At 42.3% G+C, this 25,478-nt stretch overlaps 2 protein-coding genes across 7 annotated transcripts in view; one reads left to right on the forward strand and one right to left on the reverse strand.

Moving 5' to 3' along the window:
- Positions 1–7,986, forward strand: part of LOC115201097 (ubiquitin carboxyl-terminal hydrolase 22-like) — a 46,681-nt gene extending 38,695 nt beyond the window's left edge. For 2 of the 5 annotated variants that reach the window (XM_029764383.1, XM_029764379.1), the window contains 7 exons: positions 862–967; positions 2,158–2,493; positions 2,851–2,977; positions 3,082–3,173; positions 4,101–4,160; positions 4,843–4,992; positions 6,587–7,986. In XM_029764383.1, coding sequence (XP_029620243.1) covers positions 862–967; positions 2,158–2,493; positions 2,851–2,977; positions 3,082–3,173; positions 4,101–4,160; positions 4,843–4,992; positions 6,587–6,629 — 914 coding nt within the window. In that variant the 3' untranslated portion in view covers positions 6,630–7,986. The remainder of the gene's footprint in view (positions 1–861; positions 968–2,157; positions 2,494–2,850; positions 2,978–3,081; positions 3,174–4,100; positions 4,161–4,842; positions 4,993–6,586) is intronic. The other 3 variants (XM_029764380.1, XM_029764381.1, XM_029764382.1) reach the window with 3 other exon arrangements.
- A 956-nt stretch (positions 7,987–8,942) lies between these two features.
- LOC115201098 (tumor necrosis factor receptor superfamily member 13B-like) lies at positions 8,943–21,959 on the reverse strand. 2 transcript variants are annotated; one of them, XM_029764385.1, is made up of 5 exons: positions 20,438–21,959; positions 19,391–19,540; positions 18,940–19,056; positions 10,052–10,348; positions 8,943–9,824 (listed from the first exon to the last, which is right to left on the reverse strand). In XM_029764385.1, exons 2-5 carry the CDS (start codon positions 19,503–19,505, stop codon positions 9,571–9,573), a joined length of 783 nt encoding a protein of 260 aa, XP_029620245.1. In that variant the 5' UTR covers positions 19,506–19,540; positions 20,438–21,959; the 3' UTR covers positions 8,943–9,570. The 2 variants fall into 2 exon arrangements, with proteins under 2 accessions (XP_029620245.1, XP_029620244.1); XM_029764384.1 differs by having other exon boundaries at positions 19,391–21,959.
- Between the last annotated feature and the right edge of the window lie 3,519 nt (positions 21,960–25,478).

A 25,478-nucleotide genomic window follows, 5' to 3' on the forward strand; every position in this document is an offset into this window, starting at 1 on the left:
TTTGGGTACCCTTCCCCAGATCTGTGCCTCGACACAATCCTGTCTCTGAGCTCTACGGACAATTCCTTCGACCTCATGGCTTGGATTTTGCTGTGACAGTGTGCCTTTCCAGATCATGTCCAATCAATTTAATTTACCACAGGGGGACTCCAACTTGTAGAAACTTCTCATGGATGATCAATGGAAACAGGATGCACCAGGACTCAATTTCGAGTCTCATAGCAAAGGGTCTGAATACTTATGTAAATAAGGTATTTCTCGTTTTAATACGTTTTGTAAAATTTCTAAAAACCTGTTTTCGCTTGTCATTATGGGGCATTGTGTGTAGATTGCTGAGATTTATTTTTAATACATTTTAGAATATGGCTCTATCGGAAAAACTCAAAGGGTCTGAATACTTTCCGAAGGCACTGTACATGTACTCATACAAACTTGTACAGACAATCAGATTGTAGAAAGCAGACCGCTCTACTCAAATGGCACCCACGCTCTCTACTTCTGCTACAGTCAAATGGTGGGAGGAAAAGCAGGAATACGGGAAAGGAAGGGAGCAGTGATTGGGGGAGAATGAACTAGAGAGGAGGAGAGAGCAGACCAGTCATTTTCTTCAATCTGACTGCCTGGATGAGCTGAGATGAGGGGCTGCTAATTGACACAGACAAAGAGCCTCTTTACATAAGTGCTGATTGTGTTTGCTTAGCTCTGTGTCCTCCTTCAACATCCCTCATTCTCTCCACTCTTTCTCTCTCGATTTGTCTTTCTCTGATACTGTGGTGGGGAGGGAGGGGAGTTCTGCAGCAGTCGACAAGCTTTAATTCTCAATCGTGTGTTTTTGTCCCTGTCCTCTCGATGTTCACCAAGGAGATGATAACGGGAAGAAGGCCAACAACCCCAATAACTGCAACTGCATCATCGACCAAATCTTCACTGGGGGTCTGCAGTCTGACGTCACCTGTCAAGTCTGCCAGTATGCTCCTCCATCTTTCTCTGTGTGTGTGTGTGTGTGTGTGTGTGTGTGCGCGTGTGTCAGCCGTGTGAAAGTTCTTTCCTCTACATCTTTGCTTCACCCTTACTGTTTGTTTGTGTGGGCGTGTGTACTATTGATGCATCATGTTGATCAGGTTTCAAACCAGCACTTTTAAAAACATTTTCTTTTGTTTTACATCACTCACTCTCAGCCCTGGTCAGACCCCCTCTCTGCAGTGAGTCAAGGAGAGTGGGACTGATTTATAATTTTTTTTACACACACATCACCCGTTGCTCCACTCCCACTGCTGTAGCAGCCAGGCACCCTACTGGGCAGTGTAGACTCTGACATAGTGTTCTACCTACATCTGGTGGACACGGAGTATTGCACAATATTTACTCATTCACAAAGAATCAGTGATTACGTGTGGAGTTTGCAACACTGATTGAGAAGCATTTGTGCTACGTTTTGTAAATGTGTACAGACGGGTTGGTTGTTTAGCAACAAAACCGACGTGGACGCAACTAGGGGGCAAAACAGACGGGGTTGGCTCAGATTGGTGACAAGATGGAAACAATTTTCCGTCTCCAATATTTCATCAAAACATAAGTTAATTTGCACAGTGAGCACTTGTTGTCGCTCAAATTCATCGTTACAGATGTTTGTTGGTTGGTTAGCTAGCAAACTTGAGCCATATTAGGATTGACATGAAATCAGTGGAAATACCTCAAAACAAGACATCGTATCAAGAACAAGAAACTAGCGGAAACGAGTCGCTTAATGTTTCCCCGCATCACAGTTTCTTGTCATTGTTGGTAGCCATCCCGAATCACAACAACTCCGACTTCTACCCCATTGAAGCGTGCGCATCGTTTTCGTGACTGTCAGCTAACTCGTCTATATATACACTCACACTCGCATGCAAGCTAACATTGTTTAAGTGTTGTAACTGGCTACTTAGGTATTCTAGCGGTTAAAAGCGTGGGGCCAGTAACTGAATCCCTGAGCCAACTAGGTGAAAAATCTCATGTGCCAAGGCACTTAACCCTAATTGCTACAGTAAGTCGCTCTGGATAAGAGCATCTGCTAAATGACTAAAATGTAGGGGTCATAAGATGGATTCATAGGCTTTGGGTCAGTCAAAGCCCAAAAGTAATTCCCTAACAGACCCCTCCCCTCTCGTCCTGTAGTGGTGTTTCCACAACGATAGACCCGTTCTGGGACATCAGTCTGGACCTGCCGGGGTCGTCCACGCCCTTCTGGCCCCTCAGCCCCGGGGGAGACGGCAGCACACTCAACGGAGAGAGCCACCTCTCAGGGGCCACCACACTCACAGACTGTCTACGCAGGTATCTCATCACTCTACCCCTCTCTCAGGGGCCACCACATTCACAGACTGTCTACGCAGGTATCTCATCACTCTACCCCTCTCTCAGGGGCCACCACACTCACAGACTGTCTATGCAGGTATCTCATCACTCTACCCCTCTCTCAGGGGCCACCACACTCACAGACTGTCTACGCAGGTATCTCATCACTCTACCCCTCTCTCAGGGGCCACCACACTCACAGATTGTCTAAGCAGGTATCTCATCACTCTACCCCTCTCTCAGGGGCCACCACACTCACTGATTGTCTAGGCAGGTTCTACTCATCCCTTTATCACCATCCCTTTCTCTATCGCTCTCTTTCTCTCGTTCTCTCTTCATCTATCAGGGGCCACCACTCCCACTTTCTGTCTATGCTGGTAATCATCCCTCTGGCTAATTCCTTCCACATCATCGCTTTAACCTTCTCTGTGTATCTCTGTTCTGCTGTCCATCTTTCTATCATGCGCGCACACACACACGGTGTGGGTTCTGACCCTGGTCCGTCTTCTGCAGGTTTACCCGACCAGAGCACTTAGGGAGCGGCGCCAAGATTAAGTGTAGCGGTTGCCATAGTTACCAGGAGTCCACCAAACAGCTGACTATGAAGAAGCTCCCCATTGTGGCGTGTTTCCACCTCAAAGTGAGCGCGCGTGTGTTTTTTGTCTGTATTTGTGTAAAAGAAATGAAGTGTGAGAGCTCAACTTTAGCACTGTAATATCTCTAACCTCTCTCTCTCCCCCCCAGAGGTTTGAACACTCTGCGAAGCTGCGGAGGAAGATCATTACGTACGTCTCGTTCCCCTTAGAGCTGGACATGACTCCCTTCATGGCCTCCAGGTCAGTCTGAACAATGCGGAGACAAGGGCTGCATCTCAATAGTCCGAAGACCCTTCCTTTATTCATATTATTCTTCATCTGCACTGATCCGAGAGAAGTGAAAGTCACTCCGCTGATGGTCTCTTTGCTATGTAGCCTTCACCTGCTGATTCTTAAATCAGTGCTAGTGACATGAAGGAGCCTGGGAAAGGAAGCCCCTTGAGTCGATTGAGAGGCATAGACTTATATAGGTGTGCGCGTAATTCGTGTGTGTATGTGCTGCCCGACCAGCCACATTCATTTGCCGTGTGTGTGTGTGTGTAATTGGTGTTTTTAACTTAATTAGCCAAACACAGGTGTGCGCTCACACACACACACACATCAACCCGTGACTCCCCATGCGTATCCCCTGATGTGCAGCATGTCAAAACAGCACCTGCTGCTGAAGGGGACTCAAATCTCTCTCCTCCAGAGAGAAATGACTGGAACTGCATGAATTGAATGAATGGGTGTACGTACGTATGAAAGGGATGCGCCATATTGGACGAAGCAGTCAGTCAGGGGCCTTATTAGAACCAGTGCCAGAAAGGGTGAGGTGTTAAGGTGTTTTTTTTATTTAACCTTTATTTAACTAGGCAAGTCGGTTAAGAACAAATTCTTATTTACAATGACCAAACCCTCCCCTAACCTGGCCGACGCTGGGCCAATTGTGCGTCGCCCTATGGGTCTCCCGATCACGGCCGGTTTTGATACGGCCCGGGATCGAACCAGGGTCTGTGGGGACTCCTCTAGCACTGAGATGCAGTGCCTCAGACCGCTGCGCCACTGAGGAGGCCTGCTCTGAGGATTGATTGTAATGTATACGTGTGGTATTACGCTAGAGGATGGCTTAGTGTGATGGTCTTTGTTCATTGTTGCTGACATATTGTCTGATCGTGTGTCTTTCAGTAAAGAGAACAGGATGAACGGACAGTACCAGCAGTCAGTAGACGTTTTCAACGACAATAAGTAAGTGGACTGTCCCTCTAACACTGGTACTACACTGAGTATACAAAACATTCCGAAAACGTGCTCTTTCCATAATAACATAGACTAACCAGGTGATTCCAGGTTAAAGCTATGATCCCTTATTGATGCCACTTTTTTTTAAATACACTTCAATCAGTCTTGAGAAAATTGAGACATGGATTGTGTATGTGTGCCATTAAGAGGGTGAATGGGTAAGACAAAAGATTTAAGTACCGGTGTCCGTCAAGAACTGCAACGCTGCTGGGTTTTTCACGCTCAACAGTTTCCCGTGTGTATCAAGAATGGTCCACCATCCAAATGACATCCAGCCAACTTGACACAACATTGGGAAGCATTGGAGTCAACATGGGCCAGCATCCTTGTAGAGTCCTTGCCTTGACGAATTGAGGCTGTTTTGAGGGCAAAAGGGAGGGTTGCAACTACATTTTAGGAAGTGTTCCTAATGTTTGGTATACTCAGTGTATGTTGCATGTAAAGAACAATATATAATGACAGTGAATTTGCTCTGTTCTCTTTTGCTTTGATTTGAACCAATTCTCACCCATTTTCTGCCTCCCTTCCTCGCTCTCTCTCTCCTCTCTTTCCCTTTCCCTCCCCCTCCTTCCCTCCCTCCACTCTCTCTCCATACCTTCCCCTCTCCTCCCTCCCTCCCTCCCTCCAGGTATTCTCTGTTTGCGGTGGTCAACCACCAGGGTACTCTGGAGAGCGGTCACTACACCACGTTCATCCGGCAGCACATGGACCAGTGGTTCAAGTGTGACGATGCCATCATCACCAAGGCGAGCAACAAGGACGTGCTGGACAGTGAAGGGTGAGCTCAGACCGCTGCAACCTCGGCCTTTACGGTGCTAACCCCCTAAGCTCGACGTCCGCTCCCCTGCGGAAATTGAATTAGCGTAATAATACAAAAAATCCCCACAGAAATCTGTCAGGTTAAGCTACAGATGTGTGTTTTTTTTGTTTTTTTTGCATTGAATGCGTCTCAATCCACCGTATCCGCCGATGTCGCACTTCCGCATCTGCGGTCACAGCGCTAGAGCGGCGTTTGTCAGACCATGAGACGTGGTGAAAATGTATTCTCCTCACAAAATCGTCTGTAGCGTCCGAATGGGTTACAAACTATTTTGACCCCTCTGTGGAAAGATGAGACTCTAACGAACACGGTGGTGTTCTCCGCTTTGCTCTTTGAACCCCACACGCGTCTTGGGACTGGTCTGAAGTCGGTACAGCTGATCTGCCAACTTCTGTCGGTAGCGTCAGAACAGTTCTGGCTACACACTAATATGACCCCTCTGTAGAAAGGTGAGACTCTCAAGAACACGTCATGTTGTTTTGCTCTAGGATGATTAGGCCTCACAAGACTCGTCTGAAGGTTCCCTGGTACCGGTAGAAAACATTAATGCAAGTATATATGGACACTGTTTAGTGCCAAAAATAAGGGGTTAGATAAATAAAAATAATACAAATGTGTCCTGATCTTTCTTATCTCTCAGATAGTCAGCCACTTCAGAACAAACTTCCTTTCGATTTTTTAGGGGAACGATCTGTTCCATGTAGTGAATTTGTTAGTCAATGCGTTTTGTATGGGCTAATAGCAGTTAGCCAAAAAATCGTTTTTCATCAAATTATATTTTTTTGCGGTACTTTAAGGGGTCCTAACATTCAAAATCAAATAGCTAAATTATCCTCGGTATGACCTTCTTAAAACTATTTCATACAGCTTAGTAGAACTGGGCTGCAGGTAGCCTAGCGGTTAAGAGCGTTGGGCCAGTGACCGAAAGGTCGGTTTGAATCCCTGAGCCGACTAGTTGAAAAATCTGTCTGTGCCCTTGAGCAAGGCACTTAACCCTAATTGCTCCTGTAAGTCGCTCTGGATAAGAGCGTCTGCTAAATGACTAAAATGTAGAAACCCCCACCTGGCTTAGAGAGGGCTTAGACTCTTATGGGTTAAAAGCTCATACAATCCTTACCTTTACCATTACGGGGTTAAACATATAGCAGATCTGGTGTCAGGGGTTAGGGGCAACTTCTACCTACTCTGTCTTTTGGGGGAGGTTTCCCAGACGTCAATTAAGCCTAGTCCAGGACTAAAAAGCACTTGGAGATTCTCCATTGAACTTACTTGTAGCCCAGTTTATATTTTATGGTCAATCAGTAGACTTCAAAGCTACATTATTTTTTTTATTTTTAAGGAACTTCAAAGCCACATTATGAACACCTGCTATTAGGAAGGTGTTTTGTTTTGTACACTCTGTGTATATTATTTCATCCAAAACTCCATCTCCCCTCTTCTTTCCATGTATCCTTATTATGCAGTAGCTTCTACATTGTGTAATTCCTCATGATAATGAGAAAAATATATTTTGAGTGTGAAATCTTATCAGTGATTCTTTTTCTGTTGTCAGGTACCTTTTGTTCTACCATAAACAGTTTCTGGAGTATGAATAGCCAGCTTCCTTCAGCACTGATGTCAACCGCCACCAAGAGTTGCGCAACAACAAAACGGCAACATAACACAAGCCTACCTGAAACTCTACATCAGTGAAGATTGAAGCTGTGGGAATGGAGGCAAAGGAAAAGGAATCCCGCATCCTTTCTAACTAAAGGACACTCCAAAACCAATCTGCATGGAAGCTACTACGTAGGATCTACTTGATAGGACGGAAAGGAGGAAGGGGAGGGGGAAGATTGCAGAATGGAGAGAGAAACGAGAAGCCTTTGTTGGAAGATGAGGTGCTTCGCTCTCTCGCTCTCCTCCTCTCGTTTCGGGCAGATGAAGGAACAGTCCGACAGTGGCCACAAGTCATAAAAACAGTCAACTTCACGTTGTATTATTTTTCTGAAAACCATAATTCCACTCCCCCCACACACACACACACACCCACCTCCCAAGTGACCAAACATTTCTGAGGGAAGACATTTGGTTGTCTAAGTTCATTATATGCATTGTTGTTGCTCTGAATGCAAAACAAGCTGAGAAATGATATTAAGAACATTGCAAACACAAGAAGAGATGACTATAATCGTTGTTTGAACTTTTTAGTTTTGAAAATACTGTATGATGAATCTAGCGCACTTTTTTTTTTTTTTTACTGAAAAAAGATGGAGGCAGAGAACGGGAGGTTGTTGTTCTGTGAAAACCCCCCCTCTTTTTTTTTTTTTTTTTTTTTTTTTTCTTTGAGGGCAGGGAAAATATAGAAGTATATTTTTGTAAGTCATTTGAATCCTTGTTCACAGTTTCCAATGTCCCCCCCCCCTCGAACCCCTGTCCTTGTTATGTTGTGCAGTCAATCATGTATTTTTGAAAAATGTATGCTTCTTCTCATGAGACTGCTGTTGTGGAGCCTTTTTCACATTTGTTGGTTGGTTTGTTTGTTTGTTTCTTGTGATGGGATAATTATTTTGTTGCTGACATGGTTGTGAAGATGTTTCAGGTGATGCGTTGTTGTGATTAAGAAAAAGATGAGAACTATTCTGACACGGTGTGTATCCTGCCGCGGCTCGATCCAACAGTGTTAAACTTTGGCCACATGTTGCTCTAATTGTGTGTGTGTGTGGGTGTACGCACATGTGTTGTGCGCATGTTTGTGTACTGAATCAGTACTTTTTTTTTCACATGTTAATTATGTATGTTAAAGTATGTATGTTAAAAAAGAAAACCAAGGTATAAACTGAGTTCCTTTATCCATGTTGCTGGAAAAGGTCAAGGGTTATTATGCTAGTCAAAATACATCCCCCACACTTTATCTGCTGCAAGAACTGGACACTGATGGTGAGACACACACAATAAAAATCTATATCTATACTCTCGTGTGCTTCAGGGTTTTATTAACTTGTACAAGATTTACTGGAGGTCTTTGCTGAATCATGGCGCAAGGAGGCCACCCACATGTGAATATCTCCCGAGAGATGCAGCAGGTGTCATTTGTTTGGGGTGAGTACATACAGGCATAAATCATGTTCTCTGTTACTCCCTTGTGTGTCACTCCCTCAATACCGTTTCTTGTGTATCCTTTTTCCTTCACCACCTATTCATTTCTGCTCTCCAGACTTCTCACGTCACAGTGAGAGTTGTTTCTGGTCTGGATGGTGTAGGCCAGGTGAAGTTACCCACAGATGTGGCTGATCTTGGGACAGTTTAGAGTTTGTTTTTCCTCCTAATGGTTCAGGTTAGGATTGTGGAGGGCAAGCTGATCCTGGAGTGGGCGGTGTCAAATATGTCTAGGGTTGTTTATTGCGATTATAATAGAACTATAATACTAGAACGGCCATGAACCTCATGATGGTCCAAAGATCATCCATGATGGTCAGGGAGTTGGTCAACCTTGGTTTGCCAGTGCTGTGATAGTGTAAAACAATGAATATGAAGAATTGATCTGCTCTGTGTGTATCAAGGCACAAGTTGAGACCCAAATGCAGACACAGGAGGCAGATGGTTGGAGTCTTACAATGTTAATTAATCCAAAGGGGTAGGCAAGAGAATGGTTGTGGACAGGCAAAAAGGTCAAAACCAGATCAGAGTCCAAGAGGTACAGAGTGGCAGACAGGCTCGTGGTCAAGGCAGGCAGAATGGTCAGACAGTCAGGTACAAAGTCCAGAAACAGGCAAGGGTCAATACCGGGAGGACTAGAAAAAGGAGAATGCAAAAAGCAGGAGAACTGGAAAACCGCTGGTTGACTTGGAAACATACAAGACGAACTGGCACAGAGAGACAGGAAACACAGGGATAAATACACTGGGGAAAATAAGCGACACCTGGAGGGGGTGGAGACAATCACAAGGACAGGTGAAACAGATCAGGGCATGACAGTATGGGTGTTTGCTAGCTAGCTGGCCAACCAGTTTTCGAGGAATGACACCATAAATGTTTCTAATTAACTGACAGCAAGCAAACATTCCATTCAAACAAGGCAATCAATACACAGCCATACACTGGCTCAGATCAGTTGATGATATGACTTAGAGACCTAAATGCAACAAGTACTGATATTGTATCATAGAATAGCACACCGTTTTCCAAGAAGTCAGACAATTGGTCTGTTTACATGTTTTTTAGAAGGTATTTGTACAGAAAATTGGTATAAAACCAGTATCAAATGTATTCATAATTACCACACTATTTTAAGTTGACTATAATTATAATTACACTATTTCTAATACATCACCTGCCTTCCTTTTATTTTCCTGCATAAGTAAAAGCAGGAAATGCGTCACCTATGCCTCTGCCATTCATTCCAATTAGACTGGTTTTGGATTTCTTCCCTGACCAAGATTGCTGCCATTTTCACCCCATTATGGAACTTTGAGGGTTTATGACATAGCCCCTCTAGTAATTTAATAGGATCTCGATGATTGCCGTAGTGTCCAGTGGGTTTCAGTTCTGCTCCTGTCAGAAGCTAGGCTGAGAGGGGGAGCAGATTATTTTTTCTGATGATCCACAAGTGAGTGGTCTGGTATGAGTGTGGACGTCCTGGGGGACAGCCTGCTGGTAGAGGGTGAGAGGGGGTCTCTGCTGCTTCTCTCCTCTGCCAGGCACTCTGAGGTCAGGGAAGCAGTGAACACACACACAGGTCTCTATTGGGCTGGACGAACGGCCCGCTGTCACGCTGTTCAGCTTGGGCAGGGATGGATCCATCAGGTTGTCTAAAGATGGTACGAATGCATACACACAGAGAGAGAGATATATAAACAAGCTAAAAGAAGCCATGCTGAATTATTCAATTGTGATCTAGGATAATTTTTGCCTTTTAGATCTTAATGAATAGGAATAAATGGACAGGGGGACCTGATCCCCGATCAGCACTCCTACTCTGGCTTAATGAAGACATGCCCTGAGCTATGTTTTAGACTAGAGTTGTGCCCAAACTGACCTTTGGAGGACTTGCTGTGCTGGTTAGGCTCTTGGGCCTCCTGGCTTCCACGGCCCTGGGTGGGACTGCTCTGTGTGGCCCCTGGTCGGGGACCTCTGGCACTGGCCCTCCTCAGCAGCACAAGCAGGGCCAAAGACAGGGTCAACAGCAGCAGAGTCAGACCCAAGCCCAGCAGAGAGTACACCAGGATGACTGAGTTAGGCAGACCACTGAGTAGGGAGTCCTCCCTGGTGGTAGGGTTCTGGTAGACTGTCCCGTCCACAGGCCTCAAGGTTGCTCTCAAGTCAGGCTGTTGGGCTTAAGGTGAATTCAATTACTTAAATTAATTTAAATTCTTATTTGCCTTGCAATAACATCCATGTAATGCAAAGTGAGTCTAAACAAATGTGTGCACCCTTTCCAAATGTCAAAGCTCTACTTCTAGGAGGTTCTCAGTTCAAAAGATCAAAACCAAATGCATTTAATCCCAAGGTTATCCTATTTAAATGTGACTGAATTAGAAAAGACACCAAATGGCACACTATTCCCTAAATAGTGCCCTACTTTTGGACAGTGCCTTATGGCAGGGTGCCGTTTGGGACGTAGACAATACATTTCAGCCATTGGCGCTGAATGAAGCTGGAATGTATGGCAACGGTTTTATGGCTCCTGACCAATTATGCTATTTTGTCTTTTTTGTTGTTGTTGCCCTGATCTTAAATATTTTTGTACATAATGTTTGCACCATTGTTTCTTATGACCGAAAAGAGCTTCTGGACATCAGAACAGTGATCACTAACCTCGATATGGATGAAGAATCCTACTTCCCTGACTCCGGCAGGACATAATGCTTACATGGGACCAGGCCCTAATCCCCAACAGACGGCGATATAGAGTCCGACGAGGGGGCACCCTGATGAAACTACGTCAGTGAGTAAATAAACCGCCTCTACCCTCTGTTCTATTGGCGAATGTACAATCACTGATTTCAATGCTGGAAAACTGAAATCCGTTTGACCTCATTTTCACTAGCAATTCACCTCTGCAGCTAAAGGGAAAAAATACTCTAGATCTGTCACGGCTGTGATCGGACCAAGGCGCAGCGTGTTTGTAGTTCCACATATTTATTATTAACGTGAAACGTTGCAATACACCAAATACTTGAAATAACAAAACAACAAAACCGTGACGCAGAGAGAAATACACACTACTCACAAATTAACAACCCACAAACACAAGTGGAAAAACCCCCTACATAAATATGATCTCCAATTAGAGACAACGAGAACCGGCTGCCTCTAATTGGAGATCATCCCAACAACCCCAACATAGAAATAGAAACCTAGAAACCCACATAGAAACAGATAACCAGAAAACCACCCAAAAACACCCCCTGTCACGCCCTGACCTACTCTACTATAGAAAATGACATCTTACAAGGGTCAGGATGTGACAAGATCACCTTTACTCCACATACAGAGCTGCATACAAAGCTGTCCCTTGCCCTCTATTCTGCAAATCTGACCATAACTCTATCCTCCTGATTCCTGCTTACAAGCAAAAACTCAAACAGGAAGTACCAGTGACAAGCTCAATTCAGAAGTGGTCAGATGAATCGGATGCTAAGCTACAGGACTGTTTTGCTAGCACAGACTGGAATATGTTCCCCGGATTCATCAGATGCCATTGAGGAGTTTACCACATCAGTCACCAGCTTCATGAAAAAGTGCATAGATGACATTGTCCCCACAGTGACAGTGCATACATATCCCACCCCAAAGCCATAGATTACAGGCAACATCCACACTGAGTTAAAGGCTAGAGCTGCCGCTTTCAAGGAGCGGAACACTAACCCGGACGCTTATAAAAAATCAGATGAACCATCAAACAGTCAAAGCGTCAATACAGGACAGATCAAATTCTACTACACCGGCTCTGACGCTCGTCGGATGTGGCAGGGCTTGCTAACTATCAAGGATTACAAAGGGAAACCCAGCCACGTGCTGCCCAGTGACACAAGCCTACCAGATGAGCTAAATGCCTTCTATGCGCTAACAAGCTGGTAAGTGTTTTCACATTTTCAACCTCTTCGTGACCAAGTCTGTAATACCTACATGTTTCAAGCAGACCACCATAGTCCCTGTTTCCAAGAACACCAAGGTAACCTATCTAAACCTGACTATCGCCCCGTAGCACTCACACCTGTAGCCATGAAATGCTTTGAAAGGCTGGCTGGTCATGGCTCAAAGCAACACCATCATCCCAGACACCCTGGGCCCACTCCAATTTGCATACTGCTCCAGCTGATCCACAGATGATGCAATCTCTATTGCACTCCACACCGCCCTTTCCTACTTGTACAAAAGGAACACCTACGTGAGAATGCTGTTCATTGACTACAGCTCAGCATCAACACCATAATGCCATCAAAGCTCATCCCAAGCTAAGGTCCCTGGGACTGAACACCTTCTACAACTGAATCCTGGACTTCCTGACTTCTCCAGGTGGTGAGGGCAGGCAAGAAAACATCTGCCACGCTGACCCTCAACACGGGGGCCCCTCAGAGGAGCGTGCTTAGTCCCCTCTAGGGAATAACATGAGTAACCGGGAACCTGGGACTGTCCTGGGACCACTCTTCACATTTCCCCAAAAAAGGTAATGACAAGACCTAGAAAACTACAATATTTTCTACCAATGTCGCAACTCGAAAAAATACACAGCAGCAGATAAGCAAAAAATAAAATATCACATTATACTAACAGGTTGTTGCGTGGAAGCCTTTAGCCTAGTGTATTTATTTCATACAAAGTCGCCATAAATTCAAAGCAAAGGCATAATTGACACTCAGTGGCGTGTATTCATATATGCCAAGGGAAGCCAGGCTTTCCCCAAATATGTACTAAGAAAAAAACATAAAATAATTTAGATTTTGTCTCTGTGATTCATTATTTTCCTTCCATTTTCAAGAGGCTGAATATATCCGACCGGAGAAATCATCAGAGCAAGTGAAACAGCGTTCCTTTGTCTCTGTATGTGTAGGCCATCTATCTGATGCTGTTTGGTCAAAAAGAGTATGACATTGTTGCCACCCATAGCATTGAATGCAAGGGAAGCCAGCAAGCATTTGGCCTCCCTTGATAAAAAAAGTATAAAATCACAGCCGACTGGCATTAAACTAAACCAAGTGAGCTCAACTGTGAATGGTCCTGGCACACCAAAAAAAAGAGTGTTAAGGCAAGCCAGTTTGAATTTGCCTTCACTCCAATCAAATCGAGAGCTATATGTCATTGACAGAAACAACTTCAATTGTTGCATCTCATTGTGTTGTTGTCCCTCGGTGACTAGCTAGCAAAAATTGTCCCTTTCCTAAATTAGCCATGGATGGAGATAGGGATTTAGACTCGTGGTTTTACTTAATTATCTATACTGGCCAGTGATTATAACTGGCCAATGATTATAAATTCATATATTGTGCCCCTGGCCTGAGTGGATGGAAGTTCAATATGTAGCTACAGTAGATGTACAAGGCTAATGTTAACTAACTAACGTTGCCCATGAAAGGAAGTTAGGCTAGAGAGGTAGCCTAGGACAACAACAAAAAAAGTGTGTACTGTATGACAGAGTCACAGACCGTTTAGTCAACATGAAAGAGAGGAGAATGGCATTGACATTTCTCTACAAGTAGGTTGAAACGCGGGCGCTGCAGACGTCTATATCATTCCCCTAATACAGGACTTTAAAGCTCCAGCTTAATACTTTGTGAAAAAATATATTTTTTAAAAAATTATATTTTTTTGTATTCAGATTTTTCAGGGGATGCAGCAGCACCCTCAGCACCCCTACTTGTTTTGATTGGGACAGCAGCCTTTTTGAAACGAGTGTAGGGGACTCGTCTAGATACATTAATCAGATCTTTGTTTTCGCAGAATCTCCGTTTGGATTATTAGGCTGGGGAAAATGTTAGGTGAGTGCTAATCATCATCTTCATTCTAGTTTTCTCATATATTAGCTGATCAGAACATTTTGCTAGCATCTTATGCAAATAGTTTTTGCTCTTCACTCGCATAGTAGCCTGTCATAGTCCCGACCAAAAGCCTGTGATTTGTCTGATAATTAATCAATGTGATTTTTTTCCCACTGATTCTCTGTCTGTACACAGTAGTTGGTTAGTTGATCTCTGTCTGGAAAACTCGAAGTTGTAGCTCTATGCATGTCAAAATATTGCTATAACATTGTTATAACATTTTCCCCGTATTTCTGTCCATATGAGAGCTTTGGTAGAGAATATGTGATCATTAATTGGTTTGAGAGTAGATATGGATTTTATTAACAGAGTTGGTCCCCGTTATACCTTGATATTTAAGCATTTTCCTCTCTTCATCTCCCCATTATTCAAGCTGATCTGCTACTTGTATAATCACTAATTCGATTTGACCAAATAGGACATATTATGTCATTCGTTAGAGGTTATCTAGCAAGCTTTGCAACTTTGGTCATTTTTCTTTTGTTTGACTGCCGTTACAAAGTTTGTATAATTTGACAACGCTATGGCCAACTCGGGGACCGCTCTGTGTTATTAAGGTAGCCTACAGCTGAAATGCGTTGAATTGATTGTGGAACATGATAAACCTCAAAACCGGCCTGTTTAGCAATTCACAACAATGTCATTGTCGATCAAAGTTACTCTATCATTTCTTTAATATCAGTTTCACTTGCTGTAAAATATTTACAAAGTGGCACAGCAACAATCTTTTTGGGGGAGAAACCCGAGTAAAAGTATCTTGGTTTTAAAAGCTTTAAATTCGCACTTCTGATTTTTGAGGTATTTCCCGGCACAAATATGAATTATAGAAACTTGGTAGATTTTCGAGAAACTTTAAGGGGCAATTTGAGATTGAAGTTCGAAGAAATGATAAAATGATAACATTTATTCAAAATAAAGGTGTCTGAAGTTGAACACTGTTGTTTCTTTTTGCATATTCCCTTGTATAGAAATAATAATTAAAGTAAATTATCTCAAGTATATTGAGGTAACTATTTGCATCAGCTTTTTAAGTATAGTTGTGAGTATATATTTGAGTAGTACGAACCCAATTTAAATACATTTTACTAACCTGAGTACCATAAGTAACTGAGCAAAAAACATTTGTAGATAAAACAGAATATCAATTACGATACTGAGTAAATTCAGCAAATTAAACTTACAATATTAGTTCTGTAGCTGATTACATTAAGTATATCAAACTTATAACATTAGTTCTGGGACTTGAATGACTTAAGCAGGTCAACAACAAAAAAACAGTTCTGAAACTGATAAAATAAAGTTGAATGAAATGAATTTTTGAGATCCAGTTAGTTGTTTGCACTTAATATATTTGAGTTTGTTATATACTAAAAGCAAAGTATATTACACTTAAAACATCCTCCTTGTTGGATTTACTTAAAAAGCTGAGGCAAATAGTTACCAAAAATGTTTAAGTAAAAGGGGGACAATATTTTTGACAGTGTGGGATTCTCTGCCTCTAACCCTATTACGGGGGCTGAGTCACTGGCTTACTGGTGCTCTTCCATGCTGTCCCTAGGAGGGGTGCGTCACTTGAGTGGGTTGAGTCACTGACGTGATCTTCCTGTCCGGGTTGGTGCCCCCCTCGGGTTCGTGCCGTGGGAGAGATCTTCGTGGGCTATACTCATCCTTGTCCCAGGGTAGTAAGTTGGTGGTTGAAGATATCCCTCTAGTGGTGTGGAGGTTGTGCTTTGGCAAAGTGGGTGGTGTTATATCCTGCCGGGTTGGCCCTGTCCGGGGGCATCGTCGGACGGGGAAACAGTGTCTCCCGACCCCTCCTGTCTCAGCCTCCAGTATTTATGCTGCAATAGTTTATGTGTCAGGGGGCTAGGGTCAGTCTGTTATATCTGGAGTATTTCGCCTGTCTTATCCGGTGTCCTGAGTAAATTTCAGTATTCTCCTTCTAATTCTCTCTCTCTCTCCCCTCCCGGAGGACCTGAGCCCTGGGACCATGCCTCAGGACTACCTGGCCTGATGACTCCTTGCTGTCCCCAGTCCACCTGGTCATGCTGCTGCTTCAATTTCAACTGTTCTGCTTGCGGCTATGGAACACTGACCTGTTCACCGGACCTGCTACCTTGTCCTTGGATCTGCTGTTTTCGACTCTCTCTCTCTACCGCACCTGCTGTCTCTAACTCTGAATGCTCGGCTATGAAAATCCAACTGACATTTACTCCTGAGGTGCTGACCTGTTACACCCTCTACAATCACTGTGATTATTATTATTTGACCCTGCTGGTCATCTATGAACGTTTGAACATCTTGGCAATGTTCTGTCATAATCTCCACCTGGCACAGCCAGAAGAGGACTGGCCACCCCTCAGAGCCTGGTTCCTCTCTAGGTTTCTTCCTAGGTTCCTACCTTTCTAGGGAGTTTTTCCTAGCCACTGTGCTTCTACATCTGCATTTCTTGCTGTTTGGGGTTTTAGGCTGGGTTTCTGTATAGCACTTTGTGACATCGACTGATGTAAAAAGGGCATTGGAAATAAATTTGATTGATTGTAAACTGTCATGGTCAAAACATATATTCAATGGTTGTAAAGATGGGGAGATGTCTGTCCGTAATAAAGAGATGCTCTACTTTTTTGACACCACACTCTCAAAAGCAAGTCCTGCAGACTCTAGTTTTGTCTTATCTTGATTATAGATTTAAGTCAACACTGTAACTTGGCCACTCAGAAACATTCACTGTCTTCCTGGTAAGGAACTCCAGTGTACTGTAGATTTGGCCTTGTGTTTTAGGTTATTGTCCTGCTGAAAGATTCATCTCCCAGTGTCTGGTGGAAAGCAGACTCAACCAGGTTTTACTCGAGGATTTTGCCTGTGCTTAGCTCCATTCTGTTTATTTTTTACCCTGAAAAACTCCCGTCCTTAACGATTACAAGTATACACATAACATGATGTAGCCACCACTAAGAGTGAAAATATGGAGAGTGGTACTCAGTAATGTGTTGGATTTACTTCAAACATAACACTTTGTATTCAGGACAAAAAGTGAATTGCTTTGGCAAATATTTTGCAGTATTACTTTTGTGCCTTGTTTCAAACAGGATGCATGTTTTGGAATATTTTTTTAAATTCTGTACAGGCTTCCTTCTTTTTCACCCTGTCAATTAGGTTAGTATTGTGGAGTAATTACAATGTTGAAACATCCAAAGTGTTCTATTATCACAGCCGTTAAACTCTGTAACTGTTTTAAAGTCACCATTGGCCTGGTGAAATCCCTGTGTGGTTTCCTTCCTCTCTAGCAACTGAGTTACGAGAGAGGCCTCTATCTTTGTAGTGACTGGGTGTACTAATACAGCATTCAAAGTGTCATTAATAACGTCACCATGCTCTAAGGGATATTCAATGTATGCCCCCCCCCCCATCTACCAATAGGTGCACTTGTTTGCAAGGCATTGGAAAACCTCCCCGGTCTTTGTGGTTGAATCTGTGTTTGAACACTGCTCAACAGAAGGACCTTACAGATAATTGTATGTGTGGGGTACAAAGATGAGGTAGTCATTCAAAAGTCAAGGTAAACACTATTATTGCACACAGAATGAGTCCATGCAACTTATTGTGTGACTTGTTAAGCACTTATTTAGTCTTGCCATAACAAAGGGGTTGAATACTTATTGACTCATAACATTTAAGCTTTTAATTTTTTATTTATTAGTAAAAAAATATATATATAAAATTACACTTTGACATTATAGGGATTGTGTGTAGGCCAGTGACAAAAACATCTCAATTGAATCAATTTTAAATTCAGGCTGTAACACAACAAAATGTGGAAAAAGTCAAGGGGTGTGAATACTTTCTGAAAGCACTGTATATTGGGAAGACACCAAGAAACAACAACAAAAAATGCTATTTGCACTATTCATATATACAGTACATATTCATATTCTTATATACAGTAGAGTTAAATTAGATCTTTAGAAAGAGGAGAGGTGCTGTGATACAGGATCTTTTTTTGTCTGTTTTTTAAAGCTAAACTTGCTTTTTGCTTGAGAAACCTCTGGTGGGAGATCATTCCATGATGACATGACTCTATACATAACTGAGCGAAGCATTAAATCTGTTTTGGTTTGTGTTCCGTGAAGAAACCCATAGTGGCGTGTCTGATGGGGTATGTACACTACCGGTCGAAAGTTTTAGAACACCTATTCATTCAAGGATTTTTCTTTATTTTTACTATTTTCTACATTGTAGAATAATAGTGAAGACATCAAAACTATGAAATAATACATACGGAATCATGTAGTAACCAAAAAGGTGTTAAACAAATCAAAATATATTTTATATTTGAGATTCTTCAAATAGACAGCCTTTGCCTTGATGACAGCTTTGCACACTGTATCTAGAGGGATTTGTATTTAGTTGAGCCTGCTAGCTAGTTACATTTCGGTTAGCAAGAAATTGCTGTGAAGTCATTGAAATAACTTAAAATAATGATTAAGGTAGCTACAGTATGTAATCTAACTCAAGACTTAACTATTACAAAATAATTTAAATTACAATAAATAAAGGTTAACGTGGGGCATTTGATTTGCGAACTCATCACATGATCAGCGTGTCATCAGCAACACTAAAAAAGTACTTCTGGGTCATGGAATTTTGGACCAATTTTCTAAATAAAAAATGTGTCTAAATATTGGATCATCAGCCAGAAACTATTTTGGAGATGGCTGTAGGCTCAATTAATTATTTAGTCGTGTACAAACTCTTATGACTGTTTGTGAGAGCTGTGTGTGTATGTGTGTACCTGCCTGTGTGTGTGTGAGTGTTTTACAGAGAAAGAGAGAGAGAGAGAGAGAGAGAACATATGTGATACAAAAATAATACTGTTCACACTCACCCTGACATTGGTGGGAACACTCTGCGGGATGGTTGCCACACACCACAGCGCACGTCAGACACTTCTTCAACAGCCTGTCGTAGTACTGCCCTGGGACTGCCTTACACCCTAGAGACACTGGCACAAACATACACACAATGGCACAGGGATGGTATACGTATTATAACATGCCTGTGTTTTGATACAAAATGGCTGCTATGTATCAATCACAATTGCACTAGGCTATACTTGTTACTTAACCCCACAAAAAGGATCTCGAGAATCATTGATCTTTGTATGAGCCTTTTACCACTGATATAACACCATAGAATGAAATATAGCATGTATGTATCTCTGTGTATAACTTTGAGGACTGAGTCATATGGACAATCGTGCGGTGCGTTGACCTCTCGTTGACTTCTTAAGTGTATGTGTTATTTCCTCCGGTGAGCGTTTGTGTGTGTGAACTTACCGCAGTACTCGATGCATCTGAGGTGGTGGTGAGGCTGCTGGCAGACCATCTGACAGGTCAGACACTTCCTGACCAGGCCATCCCAGAAGTGACCCTCATGGCAGCCTAACCCCATGGCTCAGCTCGGGTGTCAACTCACACTCTGACTCACTGAATGACAGGCAGAGGGAAATCAGGGTCAGTTCATGGAATCCTTGCGTAATCAGCTTTGTATCACTTGATTGGGATTGATTCAAACCTGACACTAATCAAGTTGATTTGGGGGGTTAGGCTTCCAGATTTTACATTTATGATGGAATCCTTAGATTTTGTGTTCTATTTTTCTTCTTTACTTTTTAGATGGTGTAGGTTCGTCTACAGGCAGACAATCAGGCTCAAACAAACCGGATACAAAAAAAGAATGAATTACTCATGTACAGTATATTATTCTGTCCAAGTAACTCTAGAAGGTATCAGAAGAGAGGACAAGCCTCTATACACAACTTCAAAGATTTAAATACACTTTTCTTGACAGAGGCATACTGCGCTGTGCTCTACTGGGCACAAAATCACTGAGCTGGAGAAATAACACGCTCCACAAATGAAGCTACGCCTCGCCTTGGTCTTCAACTTCATAAAATGGACTTATACATTTGTTCTTATCTGTGAATTTGCCGAAATCGTTCTCCAACAATACCCTTTAACGCCTTTACTGGTTATTCATTCCTTTTACCACATATGATATGATCAATGGTGTCTTGGTTGGTGTAACACTCTGTAGCATAAGCAGTGGCTCATTGCTTACACCAGTAAGTCATGTATTCAAGGCATGATGTTGATCTTTAAGTCTGGATATCCGATAAGTAAACCTTTTTTTTTTTTATGTTCTCCTTCAATACCATTCCCAGGTGGTCTATGAATAATCAAAGGCAACATCCATCTTTTAAAAAGTTATAAACCGTCAACAGTTTACTCATTAACCAGCTCACTTGTAACTAAAAATTTAATCTCATAATGGAATGGAATAACAATGCCCAATGTAATGAAACATAACATCGTATGACTTACCTACAGAGAGAAGAAAGACCTCTAAGGACCTCAGCTTGAAATGTGCCCCTCTTGCAGTGACCTTGGGCTACATGTATTGGAGTTAGGGGCTGATTTGGGTGCAACCACAATGCATTTTCTGGGACTTCCCCCTTGCACTGAAGGTAAGCTCCTCTCCAGTTATGATGAGTCAGGCTTGATAGGTGCGAATTGTGACTAAAATGTGGAGTTTTGTCATATCTATGTATATACTATTACTAAGAAATATGAATTTGCCTACCTTTCCCAAATGTTGAATGAGACCATAAGTTATTTTCAGTGGTGTGTCATTTATACACGGTACAATTGGTAAAATGTCAGTTCTGTGTCAAGTTCATGGAGAATGCAGACTTGGAGAGCAATATAACGTAAGGTTCTTATATTGCAATAGACTTCCATGACCATCTTACTATGCTATTTGAAAGAGCATGCACTCACCTGTCCTGCATAACCATATTCTGTTCATTTGCACAGGTGTTCTGCAGAATAACAATTGTCTGTTTTTAATAATAATTTGACAGAGAGGTTAGATACAGTATGCATGCATATCTGTTTCATAAGCTACTGTTCATAAATATTGCTAGACTTACACACAGCAGATTTACTTTAAATCAATGTTTATGTTTTTACATGCATGCAAGTAGTTTGTAGATTAAGCTGTAATAACAGCATCCACTCAATGGCCTTGTGGTTAGAGTGTCTGCCCTGAGATCGGAAGGTTCAGAGTTTGATCCCGGGCAGATTCATACCAAAGACCTGATGTGTCTCTGCTTGCCACGTAGCATTAAGGAGATATAATTGGGGGGTAAGCATCTGCTATAGACTAGCCACATACTTTCCAGGGGGCTATACTTGTACATCAAGCTGCCTCACGCTACAGACACAGGAGATGGACTCCTATGAGCTGTTCCGGCTCGCTCATGCAAGGCTACTTAGGGGAGACCAGGGTTGGTTGTGTCACAGGTTGGTTGTCCCTCCCGTTGCTTATTACTACCAATCCAGAGAGCACTGTGTAATCATTCTAAATTTAAAATGTGTGCATTTTTGGAAAGAACTCATCCACCTGGTCAATTAATATCGGCATGACGAAACATTTAGGTGATGGGAATGTACTGTATGTGTTTTTATATGTGTTGATATTTTCTTGAATTATGGAAGTATCAAATTATATTCATCACATGGGCCGAATACAACAGGTGTGGTCTCACGAGCCCTTTCCCAACAATGCAGAGTTAAATAGTAAGAAAATTAACAAAAATAAATAAGAAATAGTAACACAATAAAATAACAATAATGAGGTTATATACAAGGACTACCAGTACCGAGTCAATATGCTGGGGTACGAAGTAGTTGAGGTGATTGAGGTAATATGTAATGTACAGGTAGGTAGGGGTAAAAGTGACTAGGCAATCAGGACAGAAAAACGGATAATAAAAAGAGTGGCAGTGTGTGTGTGTCGGCAATATGCATGTGTGTGTATGTTTTGTGTGTGTGAGCATGTTTTTTTTTTTTAAATGTAAGGGGTGGATCAGCTTAATATTGCGGAAAGATTGTTGCTTCCATCAATGTAATTGTCTGCATCATTTCCAATCCCCCATATATTTTTGGGGTAAATATATCCATATACATACACGTATGCATACATATATACATACACACACCTATATAGATATACATACTTTTTTAAGAATATACACTTGGTTTATACATGTTATACACATTTTATAGACACAATCTATTTTACAATAGTTATATTTTGTTTGTTTTTAGTCCTTCCTCTGTTTCTAATGTCCATCCAGTTTGATTTCTATTTGTAACTGTGCTATTTCACAACATTTATGAACCTATAATCATTTTACAGACCCCGTATGTTTTACATTTGTTATCTTGTTGTTATTAGTCCCACCCTTCAGCCCCCTTCAACCCCTCCCATCTATCTCTTAACACCATCCATTTTGGATTTCTATTTGCCATATATTTTTCAACTGTGTGTGAGCATATGTTGTGTGTGTGTGTGTGTGTGTGTGTGTGTGTGTGTGTGTGTGTGTGTGTGTGTGTGTGTGTGTGTGTGTGTGTGTGTGAGTGTGTGGTTAGAGTCCAGTGAGTGTGCATAGAGTCAGTGCAAGAAAAAAATGGGTCAATGCAAATAGCCCAGGTAGCTAAGTGTTCAGCAGTCATGGCTTGTAGTTAGAAGCTGTTCAGGAGCCTTTTGGTCCCTGTCTTAGCGCTCCAGTACCGCTTGCCGTGCAGAATCACAGAGAACAGTCAATGACAAGGGTGGCTGGAGTCTTTGACAATTTTTATGGCCTTCCTCTGACAACGCTTGGTATAGAGGTCCTGATGATCTTGGAGGGCACTATGGTGTTGAACGCTGAGCTGTAGTCAATGAACAACATTTTCATGTAGGTGTTCCGTTCGTCCAGGTGGGAAAGGGCATCTGTGGATCTGTTGGGGCGGTATGCGAATTGTAGTGGGTCCAGGGTGTCTGGGATGATGGTGTTAATGTGAGCCATGACCAGCCTTTCAAAGCATTTCATGGCTACAGATGTGAGCAATGTGGTAACTAGCATTATAGTTAGCATTTTTGCTGAGTTTGGGGATTGTTGCCACATGGAATCTGGGGTTGTTACTATCAACTCCATTATGAAAAAAAAAATGGGGATTGGTTGTCGCAATCTAACTAATTTTAACCATATTGTTCAGGGTACATTGCCCCTGCCAGCATATAGTAAATCCCAAGCTCTTTTGTGCTTGTGCCATAAAGAGCTCCCTTTGTTGCTTCTCTCTCACACACATATTATTTCCTGTCACATACCCACACACATGCATGTGCATACACACACACAAAAATATGTTGTTCTCAAGGCATAAAACACTGCATTTCTCAGGAATATCGTTTGATCAATGAAAAGCTATTTTTAAGACTGTATGCCATATTGCTTTATTTCCTGTTACAAAATTAATAGGCTACTAGCAAACATTGTGACAAGTTGACTGGCTAGTAACTACATGTTGGAATTAGATATGAGGATAAAAAGAGTCCCCACTTCACCCCAAGACTTTGGTCTTTCTATACATTTTTAAATGAGTCATACAAACTGGTGGTTTGGAATTCCCATTGTCAGAGCCTAGCCCATGATATATAGATGACTTACACTGAGCATACCATGTCACGTCCTGACCCTAGTAAGATGTCATTTTCTATAGTAGAGTAGGTCAGGGCGTGACAGGGGGTGTTTTTCTATGTTTTCTATTTCTATGTTTAAGTTCTATGTTGTTGTTTTTTTGGGGTTGATCTCCAATTGGAGGCAGCTGGTCCTCGTTACCTCTGATTGGAGATCATATTTAAGTAGGGGGTTTTTCTTCCTGGGTTTTGTGGGTGATTCATTTTTGAGTAGTGTGTTTTCTCTCTGCATCACGGTTTGTTGTTTTGTTATTTCAAGTGTTTGGTGTATTGCATTTAGTTTCACGGTTAATAAAGATGTGGAACTACGAACACGCTGCGCCTTGGTTCGACCATTTGAACAGTCGTGACATACCAACAGTAGGAACACCATCCTAATATTGAGTCGCACCCCCCCATCCCACTTTTTTGCACATAGACTCAACACGATGTTGAAAGCGTTCGACAGGGATGCTGGGCCATGTTGACTCCAATGCTACCCACAGTTGTGTCAAGTTGGCTGGATGACCTTTGGGTGGTGGACCATTCTTGATACACACAGGAAATTGTTGAGTGTGAAAAACCCAGTAGTTCTTGACACACTTAAACTGTTGCGCCTGGCAGTGGCTCCGGAGTGGCGCAGCGGTCTAAGGCACTGCATCTCAGTGCAAGAGTCCCTGGTTCAAATCCAGGCTGCATCACATCCGGCCGTGATTGGGAGTACCATAGGGCGGCGCACAATTGACCCAGTGTCGTCCTGGTTAAATAAAGGTTAAATAGTTAAATAAAACCTAATACCATACCCTGTTCAAAGGCACTTAAATATTTTGTCTTGCCCATTCACCCTTTGAATGGCTGTCACGGATCCCTCTGGAATTGTGTCATTACGCACACCTGGACCCCATTCCCACTGATTGTAATTATTTAAACGTGCACTTTGGTTTCCATTGGGGTGTTGATTATTGTTCCAATGTCCGTTGGTCATGTGAGTACCTGTGCTGTGTTGTTTTGACTTTCGTGCCGCTTGTATTGCGCAGATGATTATGGGTCTCGTCCTGTGTTGTATCATTGTGCGCTTGTGTATTTATTCGAGGTACTCCTCGCTCTTTTGTTTGGGTCTCAACCCTGTGTTTTGTATACGTGTTTGTTTGGTCTTCGTCTCTGTGCCTTTACATGGCACGCTGTAATTTGTGTAAATAAAAAAAAACTATTACGCATTCCTGCGCCTGTCTCCCGATCCCTTTATACCGACGTGACAATGGCACACATATACATTCCGTGTCTCAATTGTCTAAAAATATTTCTTTAACCTGTCTCCTCCCCTTAATTTACACTGAAGTGGGTTTAACAAGTGATATCAATAAGGGATCATAGCTGTCATCTGGATTCCACTGGTCAGTCTATGCCATGGAAAGAGCAGGTGTTCTTCATATTTTGTTTACTCATTGTATGTACAGTATGCTTGTGCTGAGAACCAACCCTGGTCTCCCCTACTTACTTTAATAACAACACAACTGCAAAGGAAGGGAATTTGCAATGACTTCCCAGCTATAAAGATATGTGTGTTGAGTCACTGTGAAACTATAAACGGCGACACATAATTGTACCCTGCTCTGCACCTGGTGTACTAGTTCTCTGTGTACTAGTAGACATCATGTAGAAACAGGCAACCTGTTTTTGAACAGTTCACCTACAGAAACCTACTAACCCTCAGAATAGGCCTACAAACAGATGTTCAGTCAAATAGGAGGAAGAAGGAAAACCCAAACAAGTCAACACACTCAAACCTCAACAGCACTGGAAATGCTAACAAATTTGTCAACCCAAACGAGTGAAGCCAGCCATTTTTAAATCGAACTG

The sequence above is a fragment of the Salmo trutta genome, chromosome 10, assembly GCF_901001165.1.
Source record: "Salmo trutta chromosome 10, fSalTru1.1, whole genome shotgun sequence".
NCBI lineage: Eukaryota > Metazoa > Chordata > Actinopteri > Salmoniformes > Salmonidae > Salmo > Salmo trutta.

Excerpts from the sequence above, each read along its gene's own strand:
- LOC115201098 (XM_029764385.1), bottom strand. The coding sequence starts at position 19,505 with ATGGGGTTAGGCTGCCATGAGGGTCACTTCTGGGATGGCCTGGTCAGG. Across the intron at positions 19,057-19,390 it reads CAGATGCATCGAGTACTGCG|TGTCTCTAGGGTGTAAGGCA; the intron begins GTAAGTTCACAC and ends TGTTTGTGCCAG. Across the intron at positions 10,349-18,939 it reads GTGTTCCCACCAATGTCAGG|CCCAACAGCCTGACTTGAGA; the intron begins GTGAGTGTGAAC and ends ATTCACCTTAAG.